A 17,998-nucleotide genomic window follows, 5' to 3' on the forward strand; every position below is an offset into this window, starting at 1 on the left:
GGAAGGAACCCAAGTACTTGAGCCATGACCTGCTGGCTCCCAGGAGCATTAGCAGAAAATTAGATCAGAAGCAGAGTAGCCAGGACCAGAACCAGCACTCCAATACAGGATGCAGGCATCCCAAGAGGTGGCTTAACCACTGCATCACAAGGCCCATCCTAAAGCAAAAGCAATGTCTTATTTAATATATACAAAGAATGAATACACAGAACACCAATAGGTCAGGAGCAGGGGAATGAAACTCAAGTATTCTAAAAATTTACTTTTATCTCTGTGTGTGAAGAACAGAAGCACCAAGTATGTAAGACTTTGATTAGTGAATGGTGTCTTATAATCTCTAGGAGTCTCACTAATAGTAAAAGTATTGTTAGCTTCCAAACTAACAAGAAAAATATGAAAAGATATGAGTTTTTCAATCACTCTAAAAGAATATACAAAGGAAAAGTAAACAGAGTGAGGCATAGGAAGATAAAGCATATATAGTTTGTAAATTTAAATCTATCATTCATTATACTGAATGTAAATGGGAGAAATGCTTCATTTAAAAGTTAGACTTTCAGGATGGACAAAAAACAAAACCAAAGTCATAACATTAATAGAACAGAAATGATTCCAGAACTTAAAGTCTCAGCATAATACTCACTCAAGTTGGAAACGCAAGACTTAAAAAAAAAATTGTGATGAAGATTGATGTGAGAGCACCCGAGACCTTAACTCTAGCAAATATGCATGCTACCACAAATTCCAGAAAACAAGAAGAGAGTCTAATCCAACACTACCTGCTGCAGCCAGGTGGGCTGTGACCTCGTCAGCTGCTGTGGAGTTGAGTATGTCTGAATCATCGTAAGAGGTATCTTCTGGGGAAGAAGGCGAGTCTTCATCAGCACTCAGCATGCTGTGCTCAGTGTAGGTGGCCACATGGACCTGCTGCACTTGCTGGGCCACTGCATGGGCTTCTATGGTAGCCATGTGTTCAGTCTGAGTCACTCCGTGTTCCTCCATGAAGATCTGCTGACAGAAAAAGAGGAAAAGAATAAGACACAGTGCACAATGTAGCACCATGCTTAAACTAAAGAGAGATTTTCTCCAGGGGTAGAGGAACTTTAGCAAGCCTCTAATTTCACTACTTACCTCACCACCAAGCCATAGGAAATGGAAAGCACCACTCAAATATGACACAAAAATGGTGGAATATTTTCCTCATATGAAACCATTCTGATGGAAATTCACTGGGCTAAATCTGATACCTCAGGACACAAAACAACAAATATCCCTAATAAATATAACAATAAAAAGTGTAAACAGAATAGAAACATTCTTAAAATATCCCTTTAACTAGTATTTGATGTTGTAGACATAAAAACACTTAACAGGTGCAGCAGGTTAAGCCTCTGCTTGGGATGCCTGCACCCATCCAATATCGGTCCTATCTCCACTTCCAATCCAGCTTCCTGCTATTGTGCCTGGGAAGCAGCAGATGACGGTTTAACTACAGGGGTCCCTGTCATCCATGTGGGAGATTGGGATGGAGTTGCTGACTCCTGGTTTTGACTCGACCCACCCTTAGCTGTTATGGGCATTTGGGGAGTGAACCAGCAGTTGAAGATTCTCATTCTTCCCATCTCTTTTTCTCCCCCTCTCTCACTGTCATCCTGCTTTTTTCAAAAGATTTCAGAAAAATGGCTGTTAAACTAGTGGGGACATTTGGAGTAGCCAAATGGGTGCCACTTGGGACACCTGCATCCCCCGTAAGAGCATCTGGATTTGAGTCCCTGATTCCAGCTTCCTGTTGATTCACACCCTGAGAGACAGAAGGTGAGGGCTCAAGTACTTGGGTCCCTGCCTCCCACGCGGGAGATGTAGATTGAGTGGGCTGCTCCTGACTTCAGCCTGGCTCATCACACTGGCTGTTGCAGGCATCTGAGAAGTGAACCAGTAGATGGAAAAAATCTTTGTCTGTTTGTATACCTTTCAAATAAAATAAGAAGAAGTAATAAAATATTTAAAAAATTCAGCAGTGGGGCCAGCGTTGTGGCATAGTTGGTAAAGCTGTCACCTGCGATGCCAACATCACAAATAAGCACAGTTTATGTTCCAGCTGCTCTACTTCCAATCCAGCTCCCTGCTAATGGCCTAGGGAAAGCAGCAGAAGATGGCCCCGTGTGTGGGCCCCTTTCACCATTGTGGGAGACCCAGGTGAAGCTCCTGGCTCCTTGCTTCAGCCTGGTTCAATGCTGGCCAATGTGGTCATCTGGGGATTGAACCAGTGGATGGAAGATCTCTCTCTCTCTCTCGGTAACTCTGCCTCTTTCTCTGTAACTCCTTCAAATAAAAAAATCTTTTTAAAAATTAAAAATAAATTAAATTAAAAATGAAGCAGTAAAAGTTTGCTTTCCTATTGTATCTATATTCTTCTGCCCACTTCCAGAAATTCATTATTCTTTATGAAAATTTTTATTTATTTTACTTTAGAGGCAGACAAACACACACACACAGAGACCAAGAGATTTCTCATCTGCTGGTTCACCCCTCAAACGCCTGTCAAATGCTGGGGCTAGGCCAGGCTGAGGCCAGGTGCCAAAACTCCATCTGGGTCTCCCACATGTGTAGCAGGGACCCAAATACTTGAGCCATCGCCTGCTGCCGTGCAGAGTGAACACTGATCTCTGACAAAGAGGCAAGCACAATACAACAGTTAAGCAGAATCTTTTTGATGGATGGTAACTGAACAAATAGACACCAACATACAAAAAAATGAGTCTACGGAGACCTTCCATCTTTTACAAAATGAATATATATAGAACAAAATGTGAAATGCAAAACTATAAAATGATGTAGAACAAACCTACATGACCTTGGGTTTGGCAATGACTTCTGAATATAATACCAAAGGACAAACTATGAAAAAAAAAATTTCTCTCCCTCCCTCTGTATCTCACTCTGCCTTTCAAACAAAATGAAAATATATAATTTTTAAAAAAAGATTTATTTATTTGAAAGGCAGAGTTACAGAAAGGCAGAAGGTCTTCCATCCGCTGGCTCATTCCCCAAAGGGCTGCAATGGCCAGAGCTGGATCAAACTGAAGCCAGGAGCTTCTTCCGGGTCTCCCAGGAGGGTGCAGGGGCCCAAGGGCTTGGGCTATCTTCTACTGCTTTCCCAGGCCATAGCAGAGAGTGGAGCAGTCGGGACTCAAACGGCGCTCATATGGGATGCCGGCACTTCAGGCCAGAGCGTTAACCCACTGCGCCACAGTGCTGGCTCAAGTATCTACTTTAATGTACAATTACTATGTGCTAATTTTTAAAAAAGATTTACTTATTTATTTATTTGAAAGGCAGAACAGCAGAGACAGGGAGAGGTCTTCTATCCACTGGTTCACTCTCCAAATGGCTACAACAGCCAGGTTTGGGCCAAGAACAAGTCAGAAGCCAGAAATTCCATCTGAGTTCATTCTCCAGATGGCCACACAGCCAGAGCTGAGTCGACCCCAAAGCCAGGAGCTTCCTCCAGGTCCCCCACGTGAGTGCAGGGGTCCAAGCATTTGGGCCATCTTCTACTGCTTTCCCAGGGACATTAGCAGAGAGCTGGATTGGAAGAGAAATAGCCAGGCTCGACTGCACACCCACATGGGATGCCTGCGCCGCAAGCTGGGGCTTTAACCCGCTGCACCATGGCGCAGGCCCCAAAATGGTTTTTTCAAGGTAAGTATCAGATAAGCTGCCCTAAGGTTTCTTTCATAGCCTATGTTTCGGAATACTCAAGAGAACATAACTCCAAATCTGTACTTATCTAAAATTCAACTTAACATACTAAAATTAAATATGAGAGGAAGATCCCATTAAAATGCTATCTTGCCATCCATTTCACTGTTTTTCTAGTCTAAGAAACAAAATGCTTAAGACAATTTAGAATTCTGGGTACTTCAAAATCGTTTTTAAATGATTTGGGATTACATGGCATCTAACTGCTTTTCAAAGGGATTTGTATGCTACTCACTTGGCATAATGGATTTCAATTCTCTGCTCCAGAATGCGATTCACAGCATAAATCAATAGGGCTGTCTGCCGCACAGGCTTGTCACTTCTGCCCAGTTCTCACCGCTTCCCACCGCCCTCCCCAGCCCTTCCCTCAGCTTCTCTAACCACTTACAGGCAGCATTCTGTACTAAGCAAAGGCAAAGTCACTTTCAACTTTTTTGAACCAGAGGGGGATACCTGTGAAGTATGCTTTCAATGTTTTCATAAAATCATCGAGAGGTGACAGCGCTGTGGCATAGCGAGTAAAGTCACCGCCTGCGGCCTTGGCATCCCATATGGGCGCTGGTTCACGTCCCAGCTGCTCCACTTCTGACCCAGCTCCCTGCTATGGCCTGGGAAAGCAGTGGAGGATGGCCCAAGTGCTTGGACCCCTGCACCCGCATGGGAGACCCAGAGGAAGCTCCTGGCTCCTGATCGGCCCAGCTCCGGCAATTGTAGCCATTTGGGGAGAGAACCAGTGGATGGAAGACCACCCCCCCACCCCCACCCCCACATCTGCCTCTCTGTAACTCTGCATTTCAAATAAACAAATCCTTAAAAACAGAGCAAGGTATAAACGTTAAAAAAAAAAGTCGTGGAAGCAGGGTGCCTAAAGACAGAGCCTCACAGCCCTCTCCCGCTAAGGCAGTGTTGGTGCAGCAGGATGGCTTCCACCCGCGGACTCAGCCTCTGGACAGCCAAACTGACAGGAACTGCTAACAAGTGAAAACAGATCAACTGTATTTTTAAAAACCGCACAGACTATTACACAGACATCCAGAACCTCTGGGCAAGTTACTTAACCTTTAAGCCGCAATTGTAGTGAAAGAAAAATAACAACCGTGCCTATCCTGGAAAGGATGATGTGAGGATTAAGGGGCCGACCCAGACAAAATGAGGAGCGCTCCGCAGAGGCCCGGAACCGCTGTCTTTATGACTCTCCTTGCTGAGACGTCTCACAGCACTGGACCTCAGCTCCTTCATCTTCAAGTGAGACACTCATCTCAACGACCAGTTTCTCAACTAACAAACCTGTGCCTCTCGACACTACAGCCAAGTAAAAGGGCGTATCTGCCTACTCCCCAAAGCCGAAAGTACTGAGCAGATTCATCAACACTTCATTTTTAAAAAATCGTTCCCCCAAGGAGTGACATGGTAACAGTTTTACTAGAATCTCTTGCTCAGCCTGGCTATCACTGGAGGAGCATTATGCGCATTATCCCCAAGTCCTACTGTATTATGTAAGCTACAAGGGCTGGGGGTGGGGGCAGTTTGGGGCAGGGGAGTTCCAGCTTTCCCCTTTCCAGGTCAGAATGGTTGGGTCGGAGAGCCAATGGAAGGAAGCACAGAGAAAGATTGTACTGTCCCCAGAGTCCCCTACCAGCTGCGGTCCATAATACCTACAGAGCTATGAGAATTTGGAGAAAATGTCCAAGGGAGTCAAACTTAGTCAAATCCACAATGGATGAGATTAAGTGTAGAATATTTTAAAAGTCAAAGCAGGAAGAACAGGCCAGGAAATCTAATCAAAGTATGACTAAATGTAAAAGAAACCATTAGCCTAATCAATAACATTATCATATCAAAAGGAAGCGCCTAAGGGAAGATCTCAGATCAAGCTGGTGTCTTTTAGTCCAACCAGCGACAGGAACACTGAGAGGCTCCACTTACACCCTTAGATGTACCCAGAGTCTAAGCTGCGTAACCAGGTCAGAAATTCTACTCAACAGAATGAAAAAGCCTGAAGTCAATGACAGGCTACACCTACGTTATACACACATCCTCTCACACACAGTGAATCATCTCTGGATTGCTCACAATAGCAAGTACAAGGTAAATAGCTGCTATCCTGTATTGTTTAGGGAATAAAGACTAGAAGCCTGTTCAACACTGATGTCATCTTTTTCCCTGAATATTTTCAATCCACAGTTGTATTAATTGAATCCATGAATGGAGAACTGCTGGATACAGCAGAGCCACTGTACCTGTTCTGAGCTGCTCTATATCCAAGTCCTGGGCTGGATCGGCCAATCATGTTTTGCAGACTTGCCAGTCCGCTTCCGGTTAGGTTACTGTACAGGAAGAGTAGGAGAGAAGAGACTTCCCGGCTTCTTTCACTCCACAAAGCTCCAGCACGAGGACAGCTGCGCCTCCCAACGCCAGCTGTGCCCGTGCTCTTCTGGTGGCTGAGGGCAGACTCCCAGCTGGGTGGGGGCCCCAGAGCTCTTGGGTGCTGCGCTTCCATTCCCCCAGCCCCAGGGCGATAACTGTGCTTCCTGTCTGCATTACTTGGGAATCTACTTCGTGATCTTTGTCTTGCAACACCTGCGTAGCCAATCCCAGAATTAAATTGCTCCATGCGGTTCTCTAGGTGCTTATTGATACAAAGGGAGCAGAATGTGTGGCCTTGTAAGTAGCTCCTCAGGAGTCTGGGAAGCAGCAGTCTGGACTTAGACCTTCAGTGAAGAAGTCACGGTAAGGTCAATTTTACAGCCCCACCGCTAAGGTTTCTGTTTCCATACACTGGTCAGTTTAACAAATCACTAAAAAGTTAGCACAGAGGGTTAAAGTCACTGGCTGCAATGCTGGCATCCCATGAGTGCTGGTTCAAGTCCAGGCTACTCTGCTTGTGCCTGGGAAAGCAGCGGAAGACTGCTTTCCAGTGTGTACTCGAGTGCCTGCCACCCATGTGGGAGACCCAGGTGAAGCTCCAGCCACAGCTGCTGTAGCCATTCAGGGAGTGAGCCAACGAATGGAAGAACTGTCTTTTCCTCTAACTCGCCTTTCAAATAAATCTTAAAAAAAAAAAAAAAAAAAAAAAAAAAAAAAAGTGTATAAAATGCCTCACTGAGAGAAATGAGACATGCTTATAATGGGGGGGGGGGGGTGCGGCGCCGTGGTGTAGCAGGTAAAACTGCCACCTGTAGCATAGGCATCTCATATGGGTGCCAGTTCGAGTCCCAACTACTCCACTTCCGATCCTGCTCTGCTATGGCCTGGGAAAGCAGCAGAAGATGGCCTAAGTCTGTGGGCCCCTACACCCACGTGGGAGAGTCAGAAGCTCCTGGCTTCAGACAGGCACAGCTCCAGCCATTGTGGCCACCTGGGGAGGAGTCCAGCGGATGGAACATCCTCTCTTTCTCTCTCTCCCTCTCTCCCTTTCTCTCTGCCTCTGCCTCTCTGTAATTCTGCCTTTCAAATAAATAAATAAATCTTAGGGGAAAAAAAAAAAAGGAATGAGGAGTAAAGACAGAAAGTAGGAGATACAAATATTTATCTGTGAGTTATGCTATTCTTTAAGGTGCTTAATAGGTCTGAAGCTCCTGCAAACTTGAAAAATCAGTATTACCATAATATTATATGTGTCTCCTTCTAGAAAGCACAAGGACAGTCATGGAAAGATGTGTCATTTATTCAATGAACAGACTAGGTATTTGTACAAACCAAACAAAATGTGATAATGGCAGCTTTGACCTTCATCTACCACTCTAATTTCTTGGCAGACAATAACAGTTCCCTGTTATCCAAGGGAGCTATGTTCCAAGACCCTCCCACCCTTGGGAGATGCTTGAAACCACAGATAATACAGAACTCTCTATATAATGTGCTTTTCCCTATGCATAAACATTTACCTTTTCAATTCAATTAAAGTCCTTCATGGTTCCTCTTTGGCACATCCGAATTACCAGCATCAGTAGTCTCACACTTTGGGGACATCACTAAGTAAAACAGGGTTACCTGAGCACAGCACTGCACACAGTGAGAGTCCTTCTGATACCTGAGATGGCTACCAGTGACTAACAGGCAGGCAGTGCACACAGCAGGCACACACTGGATAAAGAGATGATGCACAGAGCAGTGCAGCACGCAAGCTCATCAAGACACTCGGAATGGTGTACAAGTTAAAACTTATGAACTGGCCTGCGCCGTGGCTCAATAGGCTAATCCTCCACCTTGCGGCGCCAGCACACCAGGTTCTAGTCCCGGTTGGGGCACCGGATTCTATCCCGGTTGCCCCTCTTCCAGGCCAGCTCTCTGCTATGGCCCGGGAAGGCAGTGGAGGATGGCCCAAGTCCTTGGGCCCTGCACCCACATGGGAGACCAGGAGAAGCACCTGGCTCCTGGCTTCGGATCAGCGCGATGCACCGGCCACGGCGGCCATTGGAGGGTGAACCAACCGCAAAAGGAAGACCTTTCTCTCTGTCTCTCTCTCTCTCACTGTCCACTCTGCCTGTCAAAAAAAAAAAAACTTATGAACTCTTTATGTCTAGAATTTTCCATTTAATATTTTTAGATGTTGGGTGACTAAAACTGTAGAAACAAAAACAAAAAAAGATGGTGGATACTACTGTATGTAGATCCATGACAAATCCACTGAAACACAGTACTGATTATAACTCCAGTGTGGACAGAGTGATTCTGTCACCCTTTCTTCCTATATAGCACAGGACACAATTTATAAGGGTCTGGAGAGTCTCCTCTCCCTCCCACCCCACTCCTGCTTCAACACAGATCCTCACTTCTCCATCAGGAGAGTTAAGAATACACTCTGAGCTGACGCCGTGGCTCAACAGGCTAATCCTCCGCCTTGCGGCGCCGGCACACCGGGTTCTAGTCCCGGTCGGGGCACCGGATTCTGTCCCGGTTGCCCCTCTTCCAGGCCAGCTCTCTGCTGTGGCCCGGGAGTGCAGTGGAGGATGGCCCAAGTCCTTGGGCCCTGCACCCGCATGGGAGACCAGGAGAAGCACCTGGCTCCTGCCATCGGATCAGCGTGGTGCGCCGGCCGCGGCAGCCATTGGAGGGTGAATCAATGGCAAAAGGAAGACCTTTCTCTCTGTCTCTCTCTCTCTCTCTCTCTCTCACTGTCCACTCTGCCTGTCAAAAAAAAAAAAAAAAGAATACACTCTGGGGCTGCCGCTTGGTTTGCCGGCACCCCATGTATGAGTGCCAGTTCCAGTCCTGACTCCTCCACTTCTGATCCAGCTGCCTGCTGCTGGATGACAGCCCAATTCCTTGGGTCCCGGCCACCTACAAGAGAGACCTGGATGAAGTTCTCAGTTCCTGGTTTCAGCCTGGACCAGTCTTGGCTGTGAGGCATTTGGGGGGTATTTCAGCAGATGGAAGATTCTCCCTAACCCCCGCCCATCTTTCCCTCTCTTATTCGGTCTTTCAAGTAGATGAAAGTAAATCAATAAACATTATATATATAATATATACTATATAATATAAATAATATAATACATATATAATAAAATATATAGTATAAATATTATACATAATATATAATAGCTATATAATATATAATGTATATAATATATAGGGGGGGGCCTCTGGAGCCAGAATACTGGATTCAAGTACCTGTTCTGTTGCTTTACAAGCAACCTTAGATGAGGTTTTTGTTTTGTTTTGTTTTACTTCTGTGCTTTAATGTTACCATCTGTCAGTCAGATGAGGGTAAATAACGGAATCTACTACTTCATAGACTTATTTGTGAGGGCCAAATAAGTTACTGTTTGTGAAAGGGCTTAAAATGAGCCATGATATAGAGTGAGTGTTATGTAAGTGCAACTTATTGTTTTATTCCCAAAGACAGGCAAAACAGAAATGCCAAAAGTTGGGGTGCAGTTAAGCCACTGCTTGCAATGCCAGCATCCCACATGGATGCCACTTTGAGTCCTGGCTACTGCACTTTCGATCTAATCTCTACTAACGCACCTGGGAAAGCAGTAGAAGATGGCCCATTTCTTGAGCCCTGTCACCCACATGGGAGTCCTGGATGAAGCTCCTGGCTCCTGGCTTCACCCTGGCCTGGCCCAACCCCAGCCATTGTGGCCATTTGGAGAGTGACAATCTCCCTCTCTGACTCTGCCTTTCAAATACATAAATTTTTTTTAAGAAATGCCACAAGTTACATGTTTTTACAAAGGTATTGGAAGAAATAATGCTTATTGGTTATACTAGGAGTTCTGACCACCCTAAAGACCCTTATCAGAGAGTCCTTCCTGATTTTTTTTTTTTTTTGAGGATAGGTGAGAACTACATTCTCTCTTTTAGAAAAATGCATATGCATACAGAATTTTCTGAATTATTTCAACATTTTGGGATTCAAATGGCAGACTCCCTCATGATTTTATTGCTATAACAAGGCTGAAACAGTAGAGGGTGCCACAACCAAAACAAACGTAGACAGCACAAGGAATTTCAGGTTGCTTAAAATTCTTCACTGAAACAAACATCCTTCCATAGAAGAGAGTTAAGTGAATCTATTTCATCAAATATTTTGAAATATGTCAACTCTTTCATAGGCTCTAGGTTAACACCAGCTAGAATAATGCTCTGTAATGATGGAAATATAAATTTTCACTGTTCCAAACAATATGATTTTTAATTTTATTTTTCATTAAAAAACCACATGTGGCTTGCAGCTATCATCCTGAACAGTGCAGTTCCACATTCCATTTTCAAGTTTTGAAATGACTTATTTCTAATAACAGGTCATTATCTATCATTGTTAAAGGAATTTCTAACAGAGTGTATTCACACAATAATTCAGGCCCATCTATATCCCTCATGACAATTCAACACCACTGGGATAGAAAAGATTGTGGCCGCCCCACCCTACAGGTGTTCACAATCAAAAGTAAAGTGTTGTTTTACTCACTACAGAAGAAACCTCCTACCCAATCCCCTGACTACGCTACTTCATTCAAACATTTTTTAAAAATCAGAATCACATTTATTTTCACAATACAATGCTAAACTCAAGAGAGCAGCTTCATCGACTAAATGCAAATGTTTCAAAAGTAAAAGGTAATCGTAATTTTTGTGACCCTCTGAAAAGGGTCTGCAAAACAAAAAAAAAAGTGGCCTATTTATTTGCAAGGAGACTATGTCTCAACCTATGTTTACACAGCAAGAGCAACACAAGAGAGCAAACAAACATCATCAAGAGTAATGCCCACTTCTACGAAGACATCTAGGTGAACCATGTTCTTTCTACTGATCCCTGAGGGTACTTCAAAGAAGTTCATGAAAAACATGAATTACCTTTTAATTCCTACTAAACCACTAGTGTAATGTAAGCTTATACATCATGCAACAGAATTACTAAATAAAGTACACATCTGTGAGAAATTTCCAAATCCCTGCTCCCAACATAATTTTAGTTCACCTATTAAGTACAGGTCATTTAGAAAAAGCAGGAACAGAGCATATACCCAGTCTTTGCAATTAAATTTTTATAACACGAACACTGCTCAGATATAAATTATAAGTTAAATATGTTTTTTTCTAAGTGTAATTTATATAATCTAGGCTTTCTTAAACAAAGATAGATCTTGGGCATATGATCTATACAAACTTACACTAGTGTATATCACAAATAGTTTCCTTCCTATTATGATAACATAATTTTTCTGAATGAAGATACATGTTAAGGTTTAAGGTATAAACACTTTAGAAAGCAAACAACTTACTGCTCATTTAAAAAAGTGTACCATCTCATAATAGGCCCCTGAACTTTAAAATTTACATGAGAATACATTTACACCTTGCATTTCTAGGAAAGGTACAGGCTTTGTGTAAAAAAGCAGCAAAAGAGGCCAGCCCTATGGCCCAGTGGGCCCAGGCCTGCAGTGCCGTTATCCCATATGGGCACCGGTTCAAGTCCTGGCTACTCCACTTCCGATCCAGCTCTCTACTATGACCTGGGAATGCAGTGAAAGACGACCCAAGTCCTTGGGCCCCTGTACGTGTGTGAGAGACCTGGGAGAGGCTCCTGGCTTCAGATCAACCCAACTCCGGCTGTTGCAACCACTGGGGAGTGAATCAGTGGATGGAAGATCATTCTCTCTGTCTCTCAAATAAATAAATAAATCTTTCTCCCTTTAATTGTATTCCAGCAGGATGTGGAACACCTTCTTGGCCATGGGCAGAAATATTTGATGCACTGTGAAAACTGGTATCCTTGCATAAAAACTGCGCACTTTCTCCCCAAAGAATCATGTTCAGAAAGCCACAGATCACAGATATGCTTAGGGATCCCACACTAGTCACAGAACCAAGGTAACAATGCACGTCCTGATGTTCACAAGGCAGAGGTTCCTGAACAATTCCGTGCCCAGTGGATACTTTAATACGTGTAAGAGCTTCAGCCAGGTGGCAGTGCTCACAACCACAAACAGGTGGCGACAAGAGTGATAGCAAAGTCAACCAGGCGAAGGTTGCGACCATTGCGATATGGGCTCCTGTGACCAACACACCGCAGAAGGGCAGCAATGCAGTACGAGAACAAAGACTGCAAATGTAACACAGAACTGTGCCGAGGAAGAGCAATCTCCTATGAGAACTTGACTTCATCCGGGTCTCCCATGGGGGTGCAGGAGCCCAAGTATTTGGGGAATTCCCCACTGCTTTCCCAGGTGCATTAGCAGGGAGCTAGATCAGAAGTGGAGCGACTATGACTTGAACTGGCGCCCATATGATGCTAGCTCTGCAGGCGGAAGCTTAACCTATGTTATAGCACCAGCCCCAAAGAGTGCATGCTATAAGACTGAAATAGTAAAGTTAAATAGGTAAGTTTGCCATTTAAGAAAGAACAGTCCTAGTCTAGCGACAACTGTCAAAGGTTAAGGAAACACTGTGAAGACAAGGTTCTAACAGTATTAGGCAGTATCAGGAAGAAGAGAGTCTTCAGCCAGGAGTGTGTCAGGCACCAGGATAAAGAAGGTGCTGCAGCCAAAGGCCACAGTGTGTGGAAGCACAAGGCATAGCAGGGGAGCATCAAAGACTAGCCACACATACGGCAGATCCTGGGAGAGCGCATGGACCAACGAACACAGCTCTCACCAGCCTCCTCCACACCAGCCCATCTCTACACCGCAATTCGTCTGCCAAAAATCAAGCTAATGCTGATCCACCTGTCAAAGAAAGACTTCTATTCACTCTGTGCAGCACCTTTCGGTTTACAGCCAATGTCTGGCGCAATGCCCTTTAGGGAGTAAACATCTAACGAATGTTGGTGACAATGATTAGTGCATTCTTAAGATGCTTATTAGCAGTTACAAACAAAAAAATTTTTTGAAGACTAAGAAGCAGGTGAGTTTCTAAAACTATCCCTGGGTTAGAAACATGGTAGACAGGAAGTCTGGTATGGGCAAGACTATGACTGGATCAGCATGCAGCTGGCATGGTTCTTTTTGCAGAATAATCGTTTGTCCACAGCTGCTCCCAAATTACCAAAAATCAAATAAGTAGCTGTCATGTGATAGCAGGATTAGAGGCTGCCTCAATTTCCATTAAGGAGAAATAACATAAATTGCCACAAGCCCTGCCCCTCAGTCTCAGACAAGCACAAAGGGCACTTTTATTGAGCCCCTGCACACTGTGAAACACTGCACTGTTGCAGGGCTGCTTCTGTGGCAGGCCTCAACTCTGCTGGGCCTGTCATTACACAACCCACATTCAGCTGAAGCCGCTTCCTAGCTGCAGGACAGTCCAATGTGTGGCTTTTCTTTTGAGATAACTGAACTAAAGACTTGTTTCTGGAGAAAATTACAAAAGAGCCAATACCATGGATCTAGGAATATCTATAATTCAATCACTCTTATTCATTGAACAAATATTTTCTGAATTCTTCTCGGGTACTCCTATATTGTTTTACTATGAGTATTTGAAAACACTATAGCAATTCTCATTTTCTATCTTTAGTTTAAAAATATAGTCTTATAGAAATGACACATGCTCTTTTTGGGTAATTGAGAAAATACAGGTACAAAAAAAGGGGAAGAAACACAAGCCACCTCCACCTAAGAGAAGCACACTGCCAAGTTAACAGTTTGGTATATATCCTGCTAATGTTTTTCCCCCTTTTCTTACATGGTTGGTTTTGAATTTACCACATTACTAACATTTTTTTATACACATCTTTTTTTTTCTTTTTTTTTAAAGACTTATTTACTTGAAAGGCAGAATTACAGAGAGGCAGAGGTACAGGCAGAGAGAAAGGTCTTCCATCTGCTGGTTCACTTCCCAAATGGCCGCATTCGCCAGAGCTGGGCTGATCCGAAGCCAGGAGCCAGGAGCCTCCTCCAGATCTCCACGTGGGTGCAGGGGCCCAAGGACCCAGGCCATCCTCCACTGCTGTCCCAGGCCACAGCAGAGAGCTGGATCAGAAGAGGAGCAGCCAGGACCAGAACCAGCACCAACATGGGATGCTGTTGCTTCAGGCCAGGACCCCAACCCGCTGTGCCACAGTGCTGGCCCCCCTAACATCTTTTTATTTTTTTATTTTTATTTTTTGACAGGCAGATTTAGACAGTGAGTGAAAGAGAGAGACAGAGAGAAAGGTCTTCCTTTTTCTGTTGGTTCACCTCCCAAGTGGCCGCCACGGCTGGTGGGTTGCGGCCGGCGCACTGCGCTGATCCGAAGCCAGGAGCCAAGTACTTCCTCCTGGTCTCCCATGCGGGTGCAGGGCCCAAGCACTTGGGCCATCCTCCACTACAGTCCTGGGCCACAGCAGAGAGCTGGACTGGAAGAGGAGCAACCGGGACAGAATCCAGCGCCCCAACTGGGACTAGAACCTGGAGTGCCAGCGCCGCAAGGTGGAGGATTAGCCTAGTGAGCCGCTGAGCCGGTCCCCCCCTCCCCCAACATCTTTTTAAAAACAGTTTACGGGCACTCCCTGTAAAAATGTACAGCACTTTACTAACTCCTCAAAGTAACCATTTAGATTGTTTCTAATTTTTCACTATTAAGATAGCATTACTATGATAATTATGGTATTCAGTATTCAATAAATAAGTTGATTAAATGAGTAAACAAATGGTTTACTAAGTTAAATGTTTAAGCACATATCCTCTATTTCTTTTACTTCTAAAGGACATAAATCTGAACAATCCTACAGTTACAATTCTTATTCTTAGAGAAGGCAGAGGGAGGGATGCAGTAAAACAACAACCTGAGTGGAAGACAAACGCATAATACCTAGCAATGGGTAGAGGACACAACTGAAACATGAGCCTATTCCTCTGGATAATATGAAAGTACTAGAGCTGTTGGAAGGCGAAATATGACACAGGGAATACAGGGGCACTTATAACCCTATTTCCTAGAAGCACACGTTAAGGGGCTGGCATTGTAGCGTAGCGCCGGCATTCCACATCGGCACTGGTTCAATTCATTTTCCTGCTAGTGTACCTGTCAAGGCAGCAAAAGATGGCCTAGGTGCTTGGACCCCTGCACCCACATGGGAGACCTGGATGAGGCCTCTGGCTCCTGGTTGTGGCCATTTGAGGAGTGAACCAGCAGATGGCAGATCTGTGTGTGTGTGTGTGTGTGTCTCTTTCTGTAATGTCTGCCTTTCAAATAAAATCTTAAGAAAAAAAAAAAAAAGAGAGACGATTAAAAGTTGACAGATCAACAAGACCTCCAGGGAATGTCCTGCTGCTGCCCTCTTTGAGTGGAGCAGCTCTGAGGAAGCCACAGCCCTGTCATCCCCGTACCCTAACAGTAGTTAGGGTCCACTCTTGGGGGGATGTGAGGAGGTAGAAGGGCTAATAGGCAGTTCAGCTCCTGTTGGGATGAGAAAAAGGACCTTCTAGAGTGGACAAGATGTTCAACTCTTTCCAGAAGCTGCTTCAGCAAGACAAAGTCCTGATCCCACCCTTCTGTGAGTCCCTAGTTTATCATGATAATAAGATGAAGTTACCTGGCCCACCCTTGTTTTATCTTGAGCAGGCTACACAGGATTACAATTTGGCCTTCTGATGGGTTTTGTCCCCACCCTCTGATTGTTAGCTATTATTCTGCTCTCCCCTGAATTGTGCTTGAAGTTTCTCAGGTCTTCCCCTTTTGGAGCTTGCCTTCTGATGCTGTGGTAGCAGGTTATTTCAAAATGTAAATCAAGGACACTGGCAGATGGAAAACATCACAAATCTACTAATCTATTCCTCTTCGACATAAAATTAGAATCTGACCCTCTGTTAAAGCAATGAGTTAAAGTAATCTATTATGTTCTCTTGATGTCTCTGTTAAATTCTAATTGTTTAAAAACAGCTGAATTTTTATTTAAGAGCTATGGGTTATTTAACTATATATGCTTATTTTCAAACCTTTGAATAATCACCTTGTAACAATGATTTTGGTCTACATTATGTCATGATGTTAAGGAATCTTATTTCAACCAGATACTTTAAGCCTTCTTGGCATTCTTGACAGGCATTCAAAAAATCAAAATTCAAGGTTCCAAAGAATTTGGACTCTGAAATTTCTAGTAAATGTGGACTTTGTTTTTTCCATTTGGGCCCAACTGGAAAAAAATCGAAGGACATATATATGTCTCTCATCTTGCAGACACCAACTAATCAGGCTGTTTGGATTATGTTAGGAGTACTGTCAAGATGTGACGTGGTGCTAAATTTTTAAGTTTCTATAATATAAAATGCGACTGCTACAATGTCTGAAAGTTAAAAAGTCTAATGATCTTGTGTTATTAGACATGATGATTATCTTAAAGAGAAAGCCCCAGAGGCCTAAAAGGGTTAAATGCTTTGTAAAATCCTACAGGTGCTTTCAAAAACACTGTGTGAAATAAGCAAGTGCCTCTTTTTAATTAATAAGTTTCTAATTTTAAACATGGCTATTTAGTCTTTTGTCATCCACAGTTTTGTATAGGTTCCAATGGACTTTTTCCAGCCACATCTATTGTATTCAGTACTTTGAGATGGCTCTGTAAACAGATGAAGCCAATAATGTATTACAGGTACCAACTGAGAGAAAGCATGGTTAACTGAGGTTACTAAGAGCAGAAAGTGATTCAATTGGTAAATTAAAAAACAGTTAAAGAGTTTAAAAAGCTATTATTGAAACTACTATATTGTTCTATTATGTTATGTTATATGTGTATACATATTGTATGTCTACATGGGAGAATTTATTAAGTTTGGGTTTTTTGTTTTTTTTTTTTTTTTTTTTTTGACAGGCAGAGTGGACAGTGAGAGAGACAGAGAGAAAGGTCTTCCTTTTTGCCGCTGGTTCACCCTCCAATGGCTGCTGCGGCCGGCGCATCACGCTGATCCAAAGCCAGGAGCCAGGTGCTTCTCCTGGTCTCCCATGGGGTGCAGGGCCCAAGCACTTGGGCCATCCTCCACTGCACTCCCGGGCCACAGCAGAGAGCTGGCCTGGAAGAGGGGCAACCGGGATAGAATCCGACGCCCTGACCGGGACCAGAACCCGGTGTGCCAGCGCCGCAAGGCGGAGGATTAGCCTGTTAAGCCACGGTGCCGGCCTTAAGTTTGTTTTAATTGGCTTGTGGATAAAAGATTGCCCATAAATTTAAACAACTAAAACTGTTCAAAGATACACTTTGATTCATGTGACCTGAATCTCTGTATCAGATGTTTTAAACTTTTTGGTAGAAAGAAACTAAAAACGCTGCTATATGCTTGTGCTTGAGTTTGCTGGTTAAACAAGCTACACCATGTTAGATATTTAAGAGATGTTTCCAAATACATGTATTCTTAAAATGTATAGAAGGCATTGGACCTTCTGGTGTTTTCCTAAGTTGTTATTTAATGGTTGAAGTCGCTTGCTAAGTTTTCATTTGATACTGCTATTGTCAGTGAGCGATATGGGACTTGCTCCCTATTTCTCTATTCTAAGCCCGACTTTTCCCCTCATTTCTCTATTCTCTTTAAGATGGGAAACTGACTATACTGAAGGACTCCCTAAGATGCACAATTTGATCTTTATATCTTATAAAAGGGATGGCGAACATCTTCTGTAAATAGTCAAAATGAAAGCTTAAATTATAATTTCACAGCTAGATTTACTTCGCCATGGGCACAGTAAATAGGCAAAACCTCCCTTTCAGACCAAACAAAGGGAAAAGGTTTTAAAGTGAGGATATAGCTTTCCTCATGGGCATGTCTATCTCAAAATAAACCACTACCAGAACATGCCTGTGACTGCAGACTTCTAGTTT

At 43.7% G+C, this 17,998-nt stretch overlaps 1 protein-coding gene and 1 pseudogene across 9 annotated transcripts in view; both read right to left on the bottom strand.

The window, feature by feature from the left end:
• The window catches only part of NRF1 (nuclear respiratory factor 1), a 150,696-nt gene that overhangs the window by 98,608 nt on the left and 34,090 nt on the right, over positions 1–17,998 (bottom strand). For 8 of the 9 annotated variants that reach the window (XR_009866793.1, XR_009866799.1, XM_062200782.1 and 5 more), the window contains one exon: positions 780–1,011. Coding sequence is in view for 7 of the 9 variants with exons in the window: in XM_062200782.1 (XP_062056766.1) it covers positions 780–1,002 (223 nt within the window). In the remaining 2 variants the exon portion in view is untranslated. Of the gene's footprint in view, positions 1–779; positions 1,012–17,998 lie in introns of those variants that run through there. The other variant, XM_062200615.1, reaches the window with a different exon arrangement.
• LOC133762100 (synaptophysin-like protein 1) lies at positions 11,741–12,887 on the bottom strand (annotated as a pseudogene).

The sequence above is a fragment of the Lepus europaeus genome, chromosome 1 (assembly GCF_033115175.1).
Source record: "Lepus europaeus isolate LE1 chromosome 1, mLepTim1.pri, whole genome shotgun sequence".
Lineage (NCBI taxonomy): Eukaryota > Metazoa > Chordata > Mammalia > Lagomorpha > Leporidae > Lepus > Lepus europaeus.